This window comes from Lissotriton helveticus, chromosome 11, assembly GCF_964261635.1.
Source record: "Lissotriton helveticus chromosome 11, aLisHel1.1, whole genome shotgun sequence".
Taxonomy (NCBI): Eukaryota; Metazoa; Chordata; class Amphibia; order Caudata; family Salamandridae; genus Lissotriton; species Lissotriton helveticus.
The window spans coordinates 1,107,335,653-1,107,352,616 of NC_136072.1; the positions used below are offsets into that span (position 1 = coordinate 1,107,335,653).

The 16,964-nt window shown below is 49.0% G+C and overlaps 1 protein-coding gene across 1 annotated transcript in view; it reads left to right on the forward strand.

The window, feature by feature from the left end:
* Window positions 1-16,964, forward strand: part of LOC144792658 (glutathione S-transferase theta-1-like) — a 156,489-nt gene that overhangs the window by 68,728 nt on the left and 70,797 nt on the right. The window contains exon 4 of the mRNA XM_078667804.1: window positions 15,809-15,985. Within this exon, the coding sequence (XP_078523930.1) occupies window positions 15,809-15,985 (177 nt within the window). The remainder of the gene's footprint in view (window positions 1-15,808; window positions 15,986-16,964) is intronic.

Genomic DNA, 16,964 nt, shown 5'->3' on the forward strand with positions numbered 1-16,964 from the left:
TGACAACATATGGAAGCCAGGGAGGTCGTACCTAGCAACTCGACTAGCTACAGAATTGCATGCTCTGTTAAGTAATTTACTTCTAAATTTTAAGTATTGAAGCACTTAGACGACGACAAACTGAAATGGCTTGAACATGTTTTAGACTTGTGATTGTAATACTTAAGTGAAACACTGTTGAAGCTACAAACTAGTGTCCGCTGCCCCCCAGCTTGAGAGATGCTGCCCTACCCTTTTCCCAGCTACCTCAGGGATCCCCTCCTTCCCTCCAAGTTTAAGGCCTTCGACATAAAGTTGTCTTTCAAAAAAGACCATAAACGTTTAGACAGCAAGAAATGGTAACTGTTTTATTTTAGAAAGCCTTCCAGATCTCTCATAACAGCAAGTGACCATCATTCCCGAAACGTATCTGTGTCTGTCCCAGCATGCATCCCAGAGTATGATTGATACTACTAGAATCGGGTGCAAAAGCGTGCGTTTTGTGGCTACTCTTTGATAGTCTGTGTAGCATGCCGCAAACAAAACTTAAAATGAAAAATACAATTCACTGCACTCAATTGAAATTGGTGTAATGAAAAACAAAGCAGAAATATACGTCATTTGGCTGTGCCAGGAACTCATATACGGCAATACACTTGCATACTTTGTTTTTTACGGAGCAGTTTAAAGGACGGTGCACCAGGAAACGAGTTTCTGAAGAAATAAAAAAACAGAAAATGACTTCTTTGTACAGACTCAGATAAAGAATTAAAATCTGCTGTATTGCTCTTGTACTTTGTTAAAAACCCAAATCAGCTAAAGGGTCACAGGGAGACTCCTAGCCTCCCACTGTAGCTGAAGCCACCAGCTCTGTAATTAACCCCTTCCTGGGACAGTTAACAAGACAAAAGTACGGGCACCTCGTGCCTCATCGATCTCCCCTCCCTCCCCCTTCCACACACCGGAGTCCTCCAAGAAGACTTGCAGGGAACAAAGGTCAGATTGCTGGAGTGCGCGCCCCCCCTGGGATGGTGTCGCGCCCCCCCAGGGGGGCGCGCCCCACAGATTGAAGAACACTGCCTTAGGTGTTGATGGAAGTTCTATTCGCGAGTGCCCTCCATTGACAAAAGTAGCCTGCACGCCTGTGATGACACTGATTTGGAAAAAAAGCCCAAGGAACGGAAACTTGTGGCCAGATATCCAAACGCATTTTCTGGTCGCCAACGCTACAATTTATAAATGATCAAGCATTTTTTTAAATAGGCAGTGGTAGATAGGATCCATGCTTATGCTTCCCAAAAATTTTTTTTTTAAACCTTTCCTTTTTTTTCTTGTTTGAAAGCATCTCATTTTCTTTTAAGGAAAACAGACTGCATTTAAAAAGAAATTGCTTTATTTTAAAGGAATCACAGCCAATGTTGTATGCTGACCCCAGCTGGCCACCATCCCTGTGATGGCAGCAAACTGTTGTGGGCCGCAGTTTGTGACCTACCTCATTATTATTCATGCCGTAGATCGAATTGTAACCCATTGTTATTCAGTATTTTGTGAATCTTTCTATTACATAGTACGTAGGTCAGTGTGCAAAATACCATAAGACTGACAAAAAGTTGGTGTGTGCACATTGCAACCACTTTTATATCTTTGTACATCTAGCCCATTGTGTCCTTCTCTACCAACGGGCCAAGTGCCCAGGTTATGGAAGCATGCCGTGATACGAGCACTTTTTAAAAAAACACACAGAAAAAAACAGCTGGAACCCTGTTGAATGGGGCAACAATTGGCCGGTCTCATTTCTTCCCATGGCTAGCAAAATCCTAGAGAAACATGTAAATAGGACCCTATCGGAGTATTTAGAAAATCACTCGATGTTTGCACCCAACCCAGATGTGGTTTCCGACCAGAGCATGGAACACAAACGGCCCTTTTGGCAGTAGTCGAGAAATCACAAAAAATGTTTGATCAGGGATGTACGGTGGCAGTCCTGCTGCTTGACCTGAGCTCCGCTTTCGACACTGTCAACTACAGCATCCTCGTCGAGAGACTAAGAAAGATCAAAGTATCAGGAAAAGTCCTCACCTGGATCAAATCCTTTTTGAAAGACAGGTCATATCAGGTACTTGAGGGCAATCATACCTCAAAAAGAGCTCCACTTGCGTGCGGAGTGTCACAGGGCTCCTCACTGAGGTCCACCCTATTCAATGTATATGCAGTGCATACTTTGTGCCAGTGCTTTCCGGTGCTAAGCACCGGCACTTAATTTTCAAGCCCGGGTCTATAAGCGATATTGGCTGCTCACTAAGTTCACACGGGTCTCCCCAGTGAACAGCCGATTTCACACGTGATTGTGTATGTAAAACATTTCAAACTAGACTCTGCACCTGCGTTATGAAGCACACATACAGTGCCAGAAACTGCTTGGGTCCCTGTCTCATCATAAGTTACAGGTCACTCGCTCGGTCGCTCCAATCAATCAAGCACCGCTTACAAAATATATTATAAACCTGCTCTGTCCCAACGTGGGAATCGTCAGGTGTGTGTCCTGAGTGAGTCAGACCAATGGGATCATGTTTTCACTAAGGCCCGCCCTAGCATGCTGCGCAGCTGCAGCGCTTTTCAGTTGACGACACAAGAAGCAAGCAGCGTGGTGCTCAGCAGGCCTCAGACGAAATAAAACTGAAAGGCAGCAGTCGGAGTAAGGAGTGATTTTGTAATATGATGCTAGTAGTGTGTGAATTATGACGCAAGTATGGAAGGAATGTCAAATGTTCGTTACTTTGCAGGTTGCATCATTGTGCAGTAGGTTGGGACTCACCATACATTCAATTGGAATTTCCCAGGAGAGGGCCCCAAATTCTTTTGCCCATTGTCTGTATTATTTAATTGGCACTCCCTCTGTTTTAAATTGCTCCTCGCACATCACTTTTGCCCTTGAAGGATGGCATGACATAATTGAAATGTTTCTCTTGCGGCGATCGGACACTAGCTGCTCACCCTCTCTCTTCAGGTTGAAGAGACGTGTGCTCATTTTGTTGCTGATGTGCTCAGAACTCCCTCCTTTCTGTCTGCACGCCGCTGCCTCTACTCGAGGAATGAAAACACCCGGAGCCTGAATTCTAGAATGTAGAAGTTACTTACATTACATTATATGAGCAGATGTAGCGTGCGCACTGTGAGCCACGGAGTAATGGTGAACTCCTAGTAATGCACACTCATTGCCATTTACACGTGTGCAGATGTAGAGCGTGCACCAGAAGCAACAGCGTGATGGTGAACTCCTAGTAATGGTGAACTCCTTGCTCTGTGATTGAAAGGCCGTTTTATGCCTGAAAGCCATGCCCCTGACACCTCTGCTGACCTTGGGCGCACCGATGTCTTAGTAATTGAGGCTCAAGAATATCTTCTGTCCTGGGAACAGTTAATCTGTAAACTTTCACCACTTTAATTTTTAGGGCTCGACCTAGCGTACACTGCGCAGCAGTGTCGCGCAGGCCGAGATCTTATGTTTTTCAGTACTGGGGTTGAACCCGCCTCTCTCTTCCATTGGCTAGCTCCATAAATGGAGGCTAGCCATTGGAAGAGAATGATGTCAATCAGTCTTGGAGCAGATTCGTGGGCGCTTCTGTCTTTTTTTTAAGCCCGCCCCCTTTGTTTCGTCATTCAGAGGTGGGCCATTGTGGGCGTTTACTTTTTTTTTTTTACATGAATGTTTTTCGCCATTGCTCGCGTCTCTGTTGCCGGGATGGACGTAGTGTTGCCGCTCCTGGTCCCCTCTGGAGACCCCCGCTTGTATGTAGCCTTGTTAGTGTTATTTTTCTTCCTGAAGGACTTTGTGCGTGTTTTCCCCGGGAACATGAGCCCCTCGGTGACAGCCGACGAGATCCAGCAGTTCTTCGGGGAGAGGAAGCTGCCTCTGGTCGGGTATGTCTTGCTCAAGTTCGGCTACGCGTTTGTGGATTACCTGGACCAGAACTGGGCCATCCGGGCCATCTCCGGTGAGTGCCGCGCGAGGGACCCTCGCCTCTCGGGCAGAGTCCTGGGCAGGCTCGGGTATTGTGCGCAGGGATGGGGATTGACAGCCCGTGTTGGTCCCTCTCTGCTGCTGTCCCCGTCTCTAGAGCAATGTCTGCCCCTCTCTCTAAACATGGAAGAAGGACGCAAAGTACGACTACTCGTGAAACTGCATTCTGTCGTCCCTTCCTATCTTTGCTGCCAGCGATGCCATCACTGGGTGATCTGGGAATCCGAGGACATCGGAGCCGGGGAGGGTGCCTGGGACAAGGTGGCGAGCTAGAGTGCTGGGGCCCGCTCAGGGGAATGTGGTGGAAGTAGGTGCTTTAATGTGAGCGTCATCTGATTATTTATGTCTGGGCACAAATGAGCGCCCCCAAACACGCACTCCACTCCTGAAGGTCGGTGCTCTGAGCTCGGTATCTGGAGTTCGCAGTCAAAAATCCAATCCTAAAATCACCGATAAATCAAGCTCGCACCTCAGCCAAGACTGCTCCTACCGACCCGGCCAGACTCAAAGGAGCCGCTTTTCCAAGACGACCACTCGCCTGCCTCACCCCACAGGCGGACACGAACCCCCACACACATTGCATGCACGAGCTGTGTGTGTGAGGGGCACAGGTGAGCCCGCTCGCAGCCTGCCCCAGCAGCAGTGTACCCCGTACTTGACGCGTCTGGGTGGGTGGATGGAGGGCATGGGCCCCGGCACGTGACACCCACTGTCCCCTGGGGGTGAGCTTCACTATCCGGCACCCTGGGGTGCGAGATTCTGTCGGACTCCCCAGGGTGCGAGCTCCACTGTGTAACCCTGGGTTTGTGTCCTCTACCCGATGCCCTGTAGTGTGAGGCACACCGTTCAACCCCCTGAGGTTCCCATCTCACTGTCAGAGACACATCGAGTGCGTGAAAAACACAAGGCAACAGGAGGTGCCTAGCTTTTTATGGACATTATGATATACTTTAAAGTACTTTACGACCGTTTAAAAAAACCTTTTTGATAAACGTGTAGAGTGCTTGATACCGCTTCGAGTTGCAGACATTCACTATTGTCTTAAGGTTTTTTTTCACTAGATCAGCAAAACTAGTGTGTGCTCTCGATGTTCGTCATTTTGAGCTTTCCCAATCGCGGGGGTTCTAATGTGGAAATCACTTTGTCAGCAGATCTGTATCCTCTCATAACGCCCCATACTCAGCAGTATGTGCTGCCCCAACACTGTGAATTAGGTGCAACACTGTCCAAGAAAGTCACACGTGACTTTAAGCACTGCCCGACAAACCCGATATTCCAGTAATAGGGTCGATGCACTCCTTGTGCACTCCTCCCCCCACACACAACTTTGCCATCGCACCTCCATCTTGACCAGCAGTACTATGCTCACAGCTCTTTGGTGTGTCTCCTCTAACAACCATTCTCCCTTCCCTGTTTCCATCTGAGGGGAGAGCATCACTAGCTGCAGTGTCGGGGGAGGGTGCTTTGTCAACATGAGCGAGCGCAAATGCAACCTTTGAAAGAGCAGTCGTGGCGCCCTCTCCAACTAGCCGAAGGTTGTGTGCGGAGATAGATACTGCGAAGTTCAGCGGTGGTGAATGTGAATGCATTGTCTCCTAGCAGCACTAGGATGGGGTTTGTTAATATTTGTGCCTCTGGTAAAATCCACTCCCCCATCGCTCTCCACAGCTAAAGCGATAGATTTGCTGCTGACAGGGGCTCAGTGGCACTCTTCTGGTGCAGCAGTAAGGAGGCTGCCTTATCCTCCCCTCACTAACATAACCACCCTGTGTGCCATTTGCAGCATGTTTGTTCTTTATAGTTTTTAGGCTCCCATAGTGAAACGGGGGCCAGTATACATGTCATCTTCAAGCGTTGCTTCTTTTAAAGCTATGCTGGGACACCTAACTGTACAGCAAGATCTCCAGAATTAATTGTTCACGTAATGTAGTAAAACTATTCACACTTCACCAACAGCTAATGCACTTGCAGCAGAGTGTGTGTGCGTGACTCTGTCTGTGTGTGTGTGTGCGTGGCTCTGTCTGTGTGTGTGTGTGTGTGCGTGGCTCTGTCTGTGTGTGTGTGTGTGTGCGTGGCTCTGTCTGTGTGTGTGTGTGTGCGTGGCTCTGTCTGTGTGTGTGTGTGCGTGGCTCTGTGTGTGTGCGCGACTCTGTCAGTGTGTGTGTGTGTGTGGCTCTCTGTCCGCGAATACTCTCTACTACTCTCTAATACTCACCTATTGCCATTGTAAATGACAATACCATTTATTTATGTTTGAAAAAAAAAAAGAAAAATAATTTCATGAGCAATGCCAATAGCTCTAACTTTAATAATGCCGAGACCATTGCATTGTAAATGCTTGTTATTTAATAGTGTTCTTTAAAATGTTATCGTCTTGAATGTGTGATCCCTGAGGTGGACTAGCCTGCATGTAAATATTTAGTGATAGATCAAAACGAATAAGACAGAAAAACTGTGACAAAGGGAAAAAAGCAGGGCTGAGAAGGAACGTGCAAGAGTGAAATAAAGTGGCAGAGAGAGTTTTGGGGGTGAATTAAACATGCATGAGGTGGATTCAAGAGTATGTAGCCTTCAACTTCAGCCTTTGAATTTACAAAAAAAGTTTTATAAGTACTTTTCAAGCTATGTAATTTGGCATGGATTTGAGTGTGCTGCAGATAATGTCTGTTTCAATACAAAGGACATTAACAGGAAACCCCCAGCCCAGTAGACCATAAACACTCCCAGAAACAGCCAAAAATAAAAGGCACACACACTGACCTGTCCAACCCACTCATCAGTCACTATCTAACTGCCCTGTAGGCCAGTCCTACCCTTGTAGCGTTGGCATTCTGCACGCCGACATTCAGTAGCACTGGCCATTCTATTCTAAGTAAAACTTAGAGACCTGGCACTTACTGTTTAACCCTTTAAGTGCTGCCGTCGGCCAACGGTCGTCACGGGCACTACCTCCCCAGTGCTGCGTGCGACCGCTGGACGTCCAGTTCAGCACTGGATAATGGACAGCGCAGCACTGGGGAGGTTTATTTACGAAGCTCCTAAGGTGTTAAAAAATTGTAAGTAAACAATATCGGAATAACGGGGTCTTTGGGGCTGCATTGTCAGTGAATGGATGTGTAGGTTATTAGAATAGTCTGGGCCTGTGGATAAGTGAGGAGTCCGAGAATCTTGTGGTTAAAGAGGACGATGGCGTGTGAGACACCTTGGGACAGTGAGGGTTATAAGAGGAGGCCTAGGAAAAAGGCATGTTCTAGCCCTTAACACAGAGGCCACCCACCTTCCTCAAATGCAGAGACGGTGTCAGCTGTCCTTAATGCACACATTGTGCTTCTTTTACATAACACCAAATGGTGGCAGATTACTCTTTGCTACAAATTGTTAGCTACTTGTCCTTAATGTAAAGACTGTGCCACCGCCCTTTGGCAGAGACTTCCCTCTGTCCTTAATACATGATCTTGATCAAGGCCGGTCAAGCCATACCGGAAAGCTGGAATAGTGGGGGCCACTTTTGTAGCTTCACAGAAGTTGTAAAAGCACTGCAGAGTTCTTTGTATACCCAACAGTTTTCAGGCAACAATAAAAGAGCCAGGATAACTCTGGTGAATAATGTACCTGACGGAGAGAGAATGGAGTTTTGTCGAGTGACAGTCTTGACTCATCTAAGGTAGCGCAGAGGGTTAATATACCTGCTGCAAAGAACCTTTACTATGCAGATTACAAAACAGTATTTTATGTGACCTGCTCAGTGGGATGTGGCTTTTGCCATAGAGATTCTTTGGTTACTGTGCTGCAATTCATACGTTACAATCATGATCTAGTACAGTGAGCTGTGAACTGCCATCAAAGTGCTAGATGCAAACAGCGTGGTACAGGTTAGAAAGTTAGGCTTTTTCCCAGTCTTAGACTATCCCAATTGTACTAAAAAAGGGTTTGTTTGGGTAGAATTAAGTTGTTATTGGTTAAGTCAACACTAACCACTGTTATGTGGCAGAAGTTGCATTAGTTATTTTATCTAATTTATTCCAAAATTGTGCTTTAAATCCCCTTTTGCTTTCCTTTTTTTCAAATTTTTTTGGGTGGTGGCCGGAACCGCCTATCAAAAACTTACTTGAGGAAGTGTCCCTTGCTGGAATTCAGATGTGGTATTACACCTGGCTTTCAGCAGTGCCACTTGAGGATGTGGGTGGGGCCAATATAGTAAGTGGGTGGAGCCAGTGCAGCACGTGGGTGGGGCTTGGGAGAAATGGGTGTGGCCTCCCCAAACAATTTGAGCACCTGGATTTAATATTTTACAAATTAAGCACTGTGTATATGTGAGGCCCCTTGCAGAGCTAGTCCTGCCATATGGAATCCATATTATAACTTATGCAGATGACATGCAATTAGTGGTGGCATTAAGCCACCCAAAGAAGATGCCAGCTGATCTAGAATTCTGCTTAGGAACAGTGGCCACGTGATGGACCAGTCATGTCTCAAGCTTAATGGAGACAAAACGGAGCTAATGGTCCTGGGCAACGGCCAGAGCGCTTTGGCAAGCCTGAGTTGGCCAATCTGTTTTGGTCCGGTGCCAAAGCCCAAAGAAAAGATCAAGAGTTTGGGGGTTTGGCTGGATAGGTCGCTTAACTTTGACCACCAAGCAGTACAATTAGCAGCGTCTAGTTACGGCACCGTTGGGCAAATGCAAAAAATCTTTCCATTCCTTCCTGAATCAGCACGCAGGATCATAGTCCAGGCACTAGTGTTATCCCATGCGGATTATGGAAATTCACTTTACTTGGGGACTCCAAAGACCACAAAAAGGAAATTACTAGTGGTACAGAACTGCGCAGCCAGGCTGCTGCGCAACATCCCCAAGCAGGCCTTAAAAGAGCTTCACTGGCTACCAATCAAGGAACGCAAAATGTTTGTCATTATGTATATGTGGGAGGGCGGGTCGGATATACAGACGCGGAGGCGGAATATATTTTCCACGGGTGGTAGATTTATTATCAGGATAGGCACTCTTAGGTCTCACAATAGGGTTAGTCTCTCATTTCCCTGTGGAGGGATCTTCTGCCTGGGTTGTGGTGCTGGTACGTGAGGAGTCTTCTCCCTCCTCTTCTGAACTGGTACTCAAGGGGGTCTGCCTGGTGCCTTTCGTCGTGGTTGGTTCCTCCCGAAGGCTCACAAAAAGGGAGAAAAAACGGTGGTCCATCAGTAATCATGTCCCTTGCTTAACGTAGGGGTTATTCTAACCGTCACCACACCAGTGTAACACTAGCTCAGGCTTTCTTACAACAAAGAAAGGTTGGTCTAACCGCAAGCACTGCCACAATTTCAAGGTAAACCGACTCCGTGAGTCTTCTATACTGTGCGTTAAATCAAAGAAGTGAAGAAAAGGGAAGAATCGGGTAGGAAACCTAGGCGAAGGGTGGGAACGTTTATATACAGTGGTGCAAGGAAAAGGACCCGTAAGTGAGGAAACGTGCGGTAGAAACGTTGTTCACAAATCATAGGTGCCCGTGATTATAAACCCGTAACCTTTCTCCCTCCAGTCTCCCTCTGGTCTCCTCCCTCCTCCCACGCTCCCGCCTTTGCTTTCCCCTGAGCTCCGACACTCACCGGCCTCGCCATACCTCTCCTGAGTTGCAGCCACTCTACAGCCTCCTCCGGGGAACACCACCACTCCTCGCTATAGCAGTCTTCAGTGTCCTCCGTTTCAATCCCGTCTTTGTTCTGGGCTATCTCCAACTCGACGTTGCTCTTCTCCTCGTCTCTTCTTCCCGCTTGATCCTTCGTTTGACTCCCGACTCCACCTCCGGTCCAAGACACCCCTTCCTGGGCTAGCGCTCTTTTCATTTGTGGTAGGGTACAGTTTCCGGGGTCAACTCCACCTCCGTCCGTCCTCACGCCTTGCTGTGGGAAGATATGAGGGGTAGGTGTGGCCTGCTGGGGTGACGTAGGATTGTTGTAATACCGGATCGGAACAGCGCTATGGACTGGCTCTCTTGTCCTTTGGTAAGTACTGTGCTCTGAACCACACTCCCGGACCCACCCCCTTACAGTATAGCACATAAAACTCTCTTTGCCAGGGGCCCAAAAATCAATCTTGCACTTATTGCTTTCCATCGCCCCTTGAGAAGTCTGCGCTTGGCGAATATGTTCCTGGCGACGGTGCCATAAATCAAGAGAGCACGTGCAGGAGGCCGAATGTTTGCCTACAATGCTGCAAAGCTTTGGAATATGCTGCCCATTGATCTCCGGTCAATGACCCATCACCTAACGTTTCTGAAACATCTAAAAACGTGGCTGTTCTAGACCTGAGAGTAAACTGTGCTAGACTGCTTGCTTTCATTAGCCTTGGAATGCCTAAGGGTAGCCATGCGCTATATCAAATGTTAATTAATAATAATACTGACATGAAGCAAGGTGTCAACAATGGAATGGAGGCATGGGTATCTAGGAATCTCTCTGCGTCCATGTCTATATTCCCCTTGTGCGTGGAGTGGGTATCTCACTCTTACAGAACTGCTGCAGGGTCCCCTGTACTTCATAGAATGTGCAAATGGATGGGTGCTTGGCCAGGGGCACCTATTCAATGGAGTGTAGCCATTCCTTATACATGTGGGTGTTCAAACAGCACTTTCATGCCATCCTATCACTGCCTGGGGCCCACTGACACATAGAAAGCATGCAGAAACACAGAGCTGCCAGGCTGCGCATTCTACTTCTTCTGTGTATTTAGCCAACACTGCCTTCTAGAATCTGATGTTTTGCTTTTAATAATAAAAAGACTAGCATGGCATATATGGAAGCAGCAATTAAGCAGATGCAATAAATAGAGTGAGCATTGCGCCTCGCAATTTGTATGCAGAGGTATGACAAGGTGTGCATGCTGGGAAGCAGAAACGCCCTCTTGTTATCCACATGGCCAATTAATGCCCAGGATGGACATCTCGGTGGGAGAGTTAGAGAGCAGGCTACAGCCTTTTGAATCCTATGCTGAATGCAATGCTGTGAATCTGGTCTCATTACGCTCGTTAAAGCATACTTTTTTGGGTGCATATGGACTTTTGGAGCTTAATCCCTTCCCAGACCTGGACTAGGTTGTGTTGAGGAACCTCTAGAGAAGAACTGGTAGTTGTTTTAATGGTACAGAGATAGATGCTCTAGGGGCGCAAGTGGCTACATATAGGACTTAATCCCAGTGTGCCTTTGGATCATAAGGGTGCTAATGAATGGTATCGCCAAGAATTCAAACCAGCAAACACATGAGCATACCTGCCTATAGGGCAAGTAACAGGAAATGCTAAACCTGTATTTGGCATCCTTTTTAAGGCCTTGGGTGCCTCCCAATAATTTATGCTAAGGGCCACAGGTAACCGCATTAGTTCAGTGGTTTACTTCCTTTGAATCCAACAGCGAAGAGGGTGATCTCTGAACTCCTGAATCCCTAAGCCACAGTGCCTCTGGGAGAAGGTGAAAGCAGCCGGTGGCCACCGAATTCCTGGCTCAATCTCTTCGGCAAAACCTTAGAGGTCATGTTCAGTAGCGAGGTGGGGGTGCCAATAGTTCACTTATAAAAAATATTTGCATGTAGAATTTTCTTTTGCTTCATTTTGAGGCAAGAACGTCCATTTGTTGCAGCTGAGAGGGTGGGTACTTGGCTCAAAAGAGCTTTTTCCTACTCTCCCTTGTACTAGAGAAAAGCTGGAATGTATTCAGGGCTGGAGGGAGGAGGAAGATTACGACCAGGATATTATTATTCTCTTTCAGTTTTCTGGCTACTCATTGCCTCGACTGCCATCGTTAACCAGGCCAAAGCTTGCTTTCAGTTTTGATAAATGTTCTCCCTAAAAGCCTTTGGAGATATTTGAAGGTGAAGGGGTGTTTGCTTCATTAGCTGGGTTAGGTTTTAGCCTCTCATACCCAGCATTAATTGGCAGTAGCCGCTCATCTATTGCAGATACAGTTTGTAATCTTCTATCCTCTATCAGAAGTGGAATATCCCATCTCTTCCTCAACAGGGGCGGGGGGGGGGTGCTGCTACTGCTCGAATAGCCAGGTCTTGAGTAGCCTCCTGAAGGTTATTAGGTCGTGGGTCTGCTGTAGGAGGGTGGGGAGGGTGTTCCAGGTCTTGGCGGCGAGGTGGGAGAACGATCTCGGTGGAGCGGAGCTGGCGGTTCGGGGTGTAGAAGGTGAGTCGTCTTTTGAGGTATGCGTGTCCGGTGTTGTGGAGTGCCTTGTGAGCGTGGGTGAGGAGCTTGAAGGTGATTCTCTTGTTGACGGGAAGCCAGTGCAGGTCTCTCAGGTGGGGTGTGATGTGGCTGTGGTGAGGGATGTCGAGGATCAGGCTTGCAGAGGCATTCTGTTTGCGTTGAAGGCATTTCAGAAGTTTGGCCGAGGCTCCTGCATGGAGGGCGTTTCTGTAGTCCAGCCTGCTACTGATGAGGGCCTGGGTGATCGTTCTTCTTGTTCCGGTGGGAATCCACCTGTAGATCATGCAGAGGGTGTTGAAGCAAGAGGATGAGACGGCGTTGACTTGCTTGGTCATGGAGAGTGATGAGCTGAGGATGAATCCTAGGTTGCGTGTGTGGTCGGTGGGTGTCGATGCTGCTCCCAGTGCGGTTGGCTACCAGGAGTCGTCCCTGGCTGAGAGGTGGAGCAGAGGATGAGGACCTCCGTCTTGGCCAAATTCAGCTTCAGACGGCTGTTCTTCATCCACTCGGGGACGGCCTTCATTCCTTCGTGAAAGTTGGTTTTGGCGGTGAGGGGGTCCTTGGTGAGGGAGAGAATCAGCTGGGTGTCGTCGGCGTAAGAGATGATGTTGGGGTCGTGCATTCGGGCGAAGTGGGTGAGCTGTGCCATGAGGATGTTGAACAATGTCTGGCTGAGGGATGATCCTCTGGGTACGCTGCAGATGATCTCGGAGGCTGGGGACTGGAAAGGGGGGAGGTGGACGCTCTGGGTTCTGCCGGAGTGGAAGGAGGTGGTCCATTCCAGAGCCTTGTCTCAGATCCCCGCGTTGTGGAGGCATGTGCGTAGGGTGCGGTGGCAGACAGTGTAGAAGGCGGCTGATAGATCCAGGAGGATGAGGGCCGCGGTTTCGCCGTTGTCCAGCATGGGCCCTGATGTCATCGGTGGCGGCGACAAGGGCAGTTTCAGTACTGCGGTTGCTGCGGAACCCGGACTGGGATCGGTGCAATATGTTGTACTCCTCGAGGTAGCGGGTCAGTTGTCTGTTGACGGTCTTTTCGATGACCTTCGCCGGGAACGGGAGCAGGGAGATGGGCCAGAAGTTCTTGAGGTTCTTCGGATCCGCCTTGGGTTTCTTGAGTAAGGCATGATCTCGACATGCTTCCAGCTTTCCGGGAAGGTCGCGGTCTCGAGGGAGATGTTGATGGCCTTGCGGAGATGGGGTGCGATGGTGGCTTTAGCTTTGTTGAAGATGCGGTGTGGGCATGGGTCTGACGGAGAGCTGGAGTGGATGGTGTTCATGATTTTGAAGGTGTCGTCGTCGTTTATGTTGGTCCTGGTGAGCAGGGGATCGATGCGGGTGGTGGCCGTGGGGTCTGAGGCGTCAGTGGCTCTCGGGGCGGCTCGGTTGTTGAAGCTGTCGTGGATGTCTGCGATCTTGCGATGTAAAAAGGTAGCAAGGGAGTCACACAGGTCTTGTGATGGTGAGATGTCGTTGGTGTTAGAGCTGGAGTTGGAGAGTTCCTTCACGATGTTGAAGAGCTTGTTGTTGTTGTGCGCGTTGTTGTCGAGGCGGTTCTTGAAGGAGGCCCTTTTGGCGGACCTGATGAGATGATGGTGTCTGCGGATGGCGTCCTTGGGGTCTGCGTGACTGTCCGGTGACTGTTTGCGGTGCCATTTCTTCTCTAGTTTTCGTCAGGTTTGCTTGGAGGCCTGGAGGTCCGCGGTGAACCAGCTGGCTTTCATGTTACTGCATCTTTTGGAGGGTTTCTTGATCGGGGCGAGAGTGTTGGCACAGTCGTCGATCCATCGCCTGAGGTTGCGGGCAGCGGTGTCGGAGTCAGTGGGGTCGGCAGGTGGGCTTCGGGTGAGGGTGGTGTTTAGCTGGTCTTCGGTGACTTTGCTCCAGCTGCGGCGGGGATCTGTTGAGTGCGGTGGTGCGTGGTGGGTTTCCGGAAGGTGAAGTGGATGCAGCGAGGGTCGGTCCAGTGGAGTTTCGTGATGTGGTTGAAGGTGACGTGGGAGCTAGCTGAGAAGATGGGGTCAAGAGTGTGGCCAGCGGAGTGGGTGGGCGTTGTGACGAGCTGTCTTGAGTCCGAGGTTGGCGAGATTGTCAATCAGGGTGATGGAGTTGGTGTCGTTGTTCTCGAGGTGGAAGTTCAGGTCTCCGAGGAGGATGTAGTCTGTGGAGACAAGGGCGTGCGTGCTGACGAAGTCGGCGATGGAGTCGCTGAACTGAGGCTGGGGTCCGGGGGGTCTGTAGACGAGAGTTCCTCTGAGGGTGGTGTTGGGGTCAGTGTGGATCTGGAAGTGCAGGTGTTCGGCGGTGTTGAGGGTGTCGTCTGTGCTGGTTGAGAGCCTGAGGGTGTTCTTGTGGACGATGGCGATTCCACCTCCTACTCCGTTGGTACGGTCCCTGCGAGTGATTTTGTAGCCATGCGGGATGGCTATGGCGATGTCGGGTGCCGAGGAGGCGTTCATCCATGGCTCTGTCAGGAAGGTAACGTCCGGGGAGGATGTGTCGAGCAGGTCCCAGAGTTCGATGGCGTGTTTGAGTGTGGAGCAGGTGTTCAATAGTATGCATCTGAGGTGGTTGCGTTCTGTTGCAGTGGGCAGTTTGGCGGCTCAGAGGCTTGTGAAGCTGCAGCTCCGACAGGAGAAGGGTCCTTTGGTGTGCTTCGGGGTGGCCAGGAAGCAGGTGTGCGGTCGTCTGTTGTTGAGTGCGTGGAGGGTGCTGGCGGTGTAGTGGCGGCGGTCGGTGTGGTGTTCGCGGGGACAAGGGGGTCTGGCGCTGGTCATGGTCCAGGCGCGGACGGGTGCAGATGGGCTTGCCTTAGGTGCACCCGCTGTGCGCGTCCGCTGCACAGCAGCTGCCATATGAGAGGAGGTGGGAGGGAGGAGCAGCTGGGAGGCAGGAGAGGGGAACAAATGGGCAGGCAGGGGGGTGGGGCCGCAGGGGACGCAGTGGCAGAAAAAACGGGCATGAGCACGGGCAGTGAGAAAAGAGAACAGAGAGGCACCAAAAATAGGACAACTGAATCAAAACAAAAGGCAAAATACTAGAACACCAGAGTAAAAAAATATAAGGCACAAAAGCTCATAGTTGCCCTCACTTGGCAATGGGTAGCTGTAGCAGAGGGCCATGGCCTTCCTCTTCCATTCTGTGCTCACATGCAGCCCCACCTTCCTTAGTAACCGTGGGCCATGTCCTCACTTCCTGTACAGTAATGGAGCACTCCTCTTCGACCACACCTCAAGCCTTTGAACAGAGATGGAACTCTCATTAGCCCTCTCCCCACCCCCCCTCACCAGGTACTCCTCCCAGTTCTCTGCAGCTGAGGGCTGTACTCTGCTGCCCAACAGTTGTAGGTAGCAGCACCATCCTCCCTACAAGCGATGTGCCATTGTCTCTATCTCTTACTCAGCAGCGATAGATTCTAGCCCACACTATTCCTCTGCAGGGGTATGCCTCTCCTTCTGTACAAATGGGTCTCATCCTGCTCATTCTTTGTATTTGCTTATCTGTTATATGAGGTGGAATCAGTAACTCAATATTTTCACCAGTCTACAAAATGGGGTCCCTTCTCCAGCTCGTTAAATCATTTAGGTAATACAGTTCTGTTCTTTCTGCAGTGCCTGGCACCGTTAATTCTGGGTAAAGAAATGGAACCTGAGAAGATGGAAGCTGCCTTGAAGGAACTGCACAACATCCTGGATCAGTTTGAGGAGAAGTTCCTGCAGGACAAGCCCTTCATTGTTGGGAACGAGATCTCCTTAGCTGACCTCGTGGCCATCGTGGAGATCATGCAGGTGAGAGTCTGACAAGTGGATAAAGAAGGGAAGAGAGGGATGTGGAGGTATGAAGTTGAACTTTGAAAGGAAAACCTGGCCCACCAGATAACTGGCATTCTGGCCTTATGGAAAAACAACATTGTTTGATCTCTGTGAATGATAAGCTTCTAAGAAAGAAGGGATTGCAGCAAAAAGAACACCTGTCGTTCAAAATTATATGTTCATAGGATGTGTTCAGGGCCGGCTTTAGTGCTGGTGGCGCCCTGTGCAGCAAGGTTTGTTGGCGTCCCCCATGTGTGCTCCCCACAGACTCCCTCACTACTACCCTTTAACAGTGCCCCACCAAGTCTCCATAAGTACTCTTTCTGAGATGTATTTAATAGCGCCACCTATACCAGTGTAGGGCGTCAGAGCACTTTACATCACAAACACTACACACAGACAATCACAGGTGTGCAAATCAGTGGATAGGAAATGTTACATCAGGCAGAGGTTTTGAAGGTGTAGGAGTTGCACGTCATCCATACTGGTAGGCAGTGTAGTTTAAGAGTGCTTGGTCTGGAGAAGCACAAACTCTGAATTGAAAACTTTTTTTTTTTACTCTAATAAACCCTTTTTGAAATATTAGAATAATGATTGACGGAGGACATCATAATGCTCTGATCTATACCTTGCCATCTGCATGCAGCTCTTTGATGACCGTTATTAGCTCGCTGTTCCATGTTAGGATTTTAACATTTACACTGCTTGTAAAAAAGGATCTCTCTGACAAAAACACTGACCTATTAAAACTATATGCACTTTGTGATCTGCATGGTACAGATTCTTTGCAGCAGGCACATTAATCGTCTGTGCTACCATAAAACGAGGTAAAATTTCTTCTTAACAAAACTCCTTCTCTCTCCAGGAAGATCATTTATCCCGGAGTTAGCTTGACATCTTTATTTTTGTATGAAAATTGCAGAGGCCAGCAATCCAGCAGCAGGTGGTTTTAAAA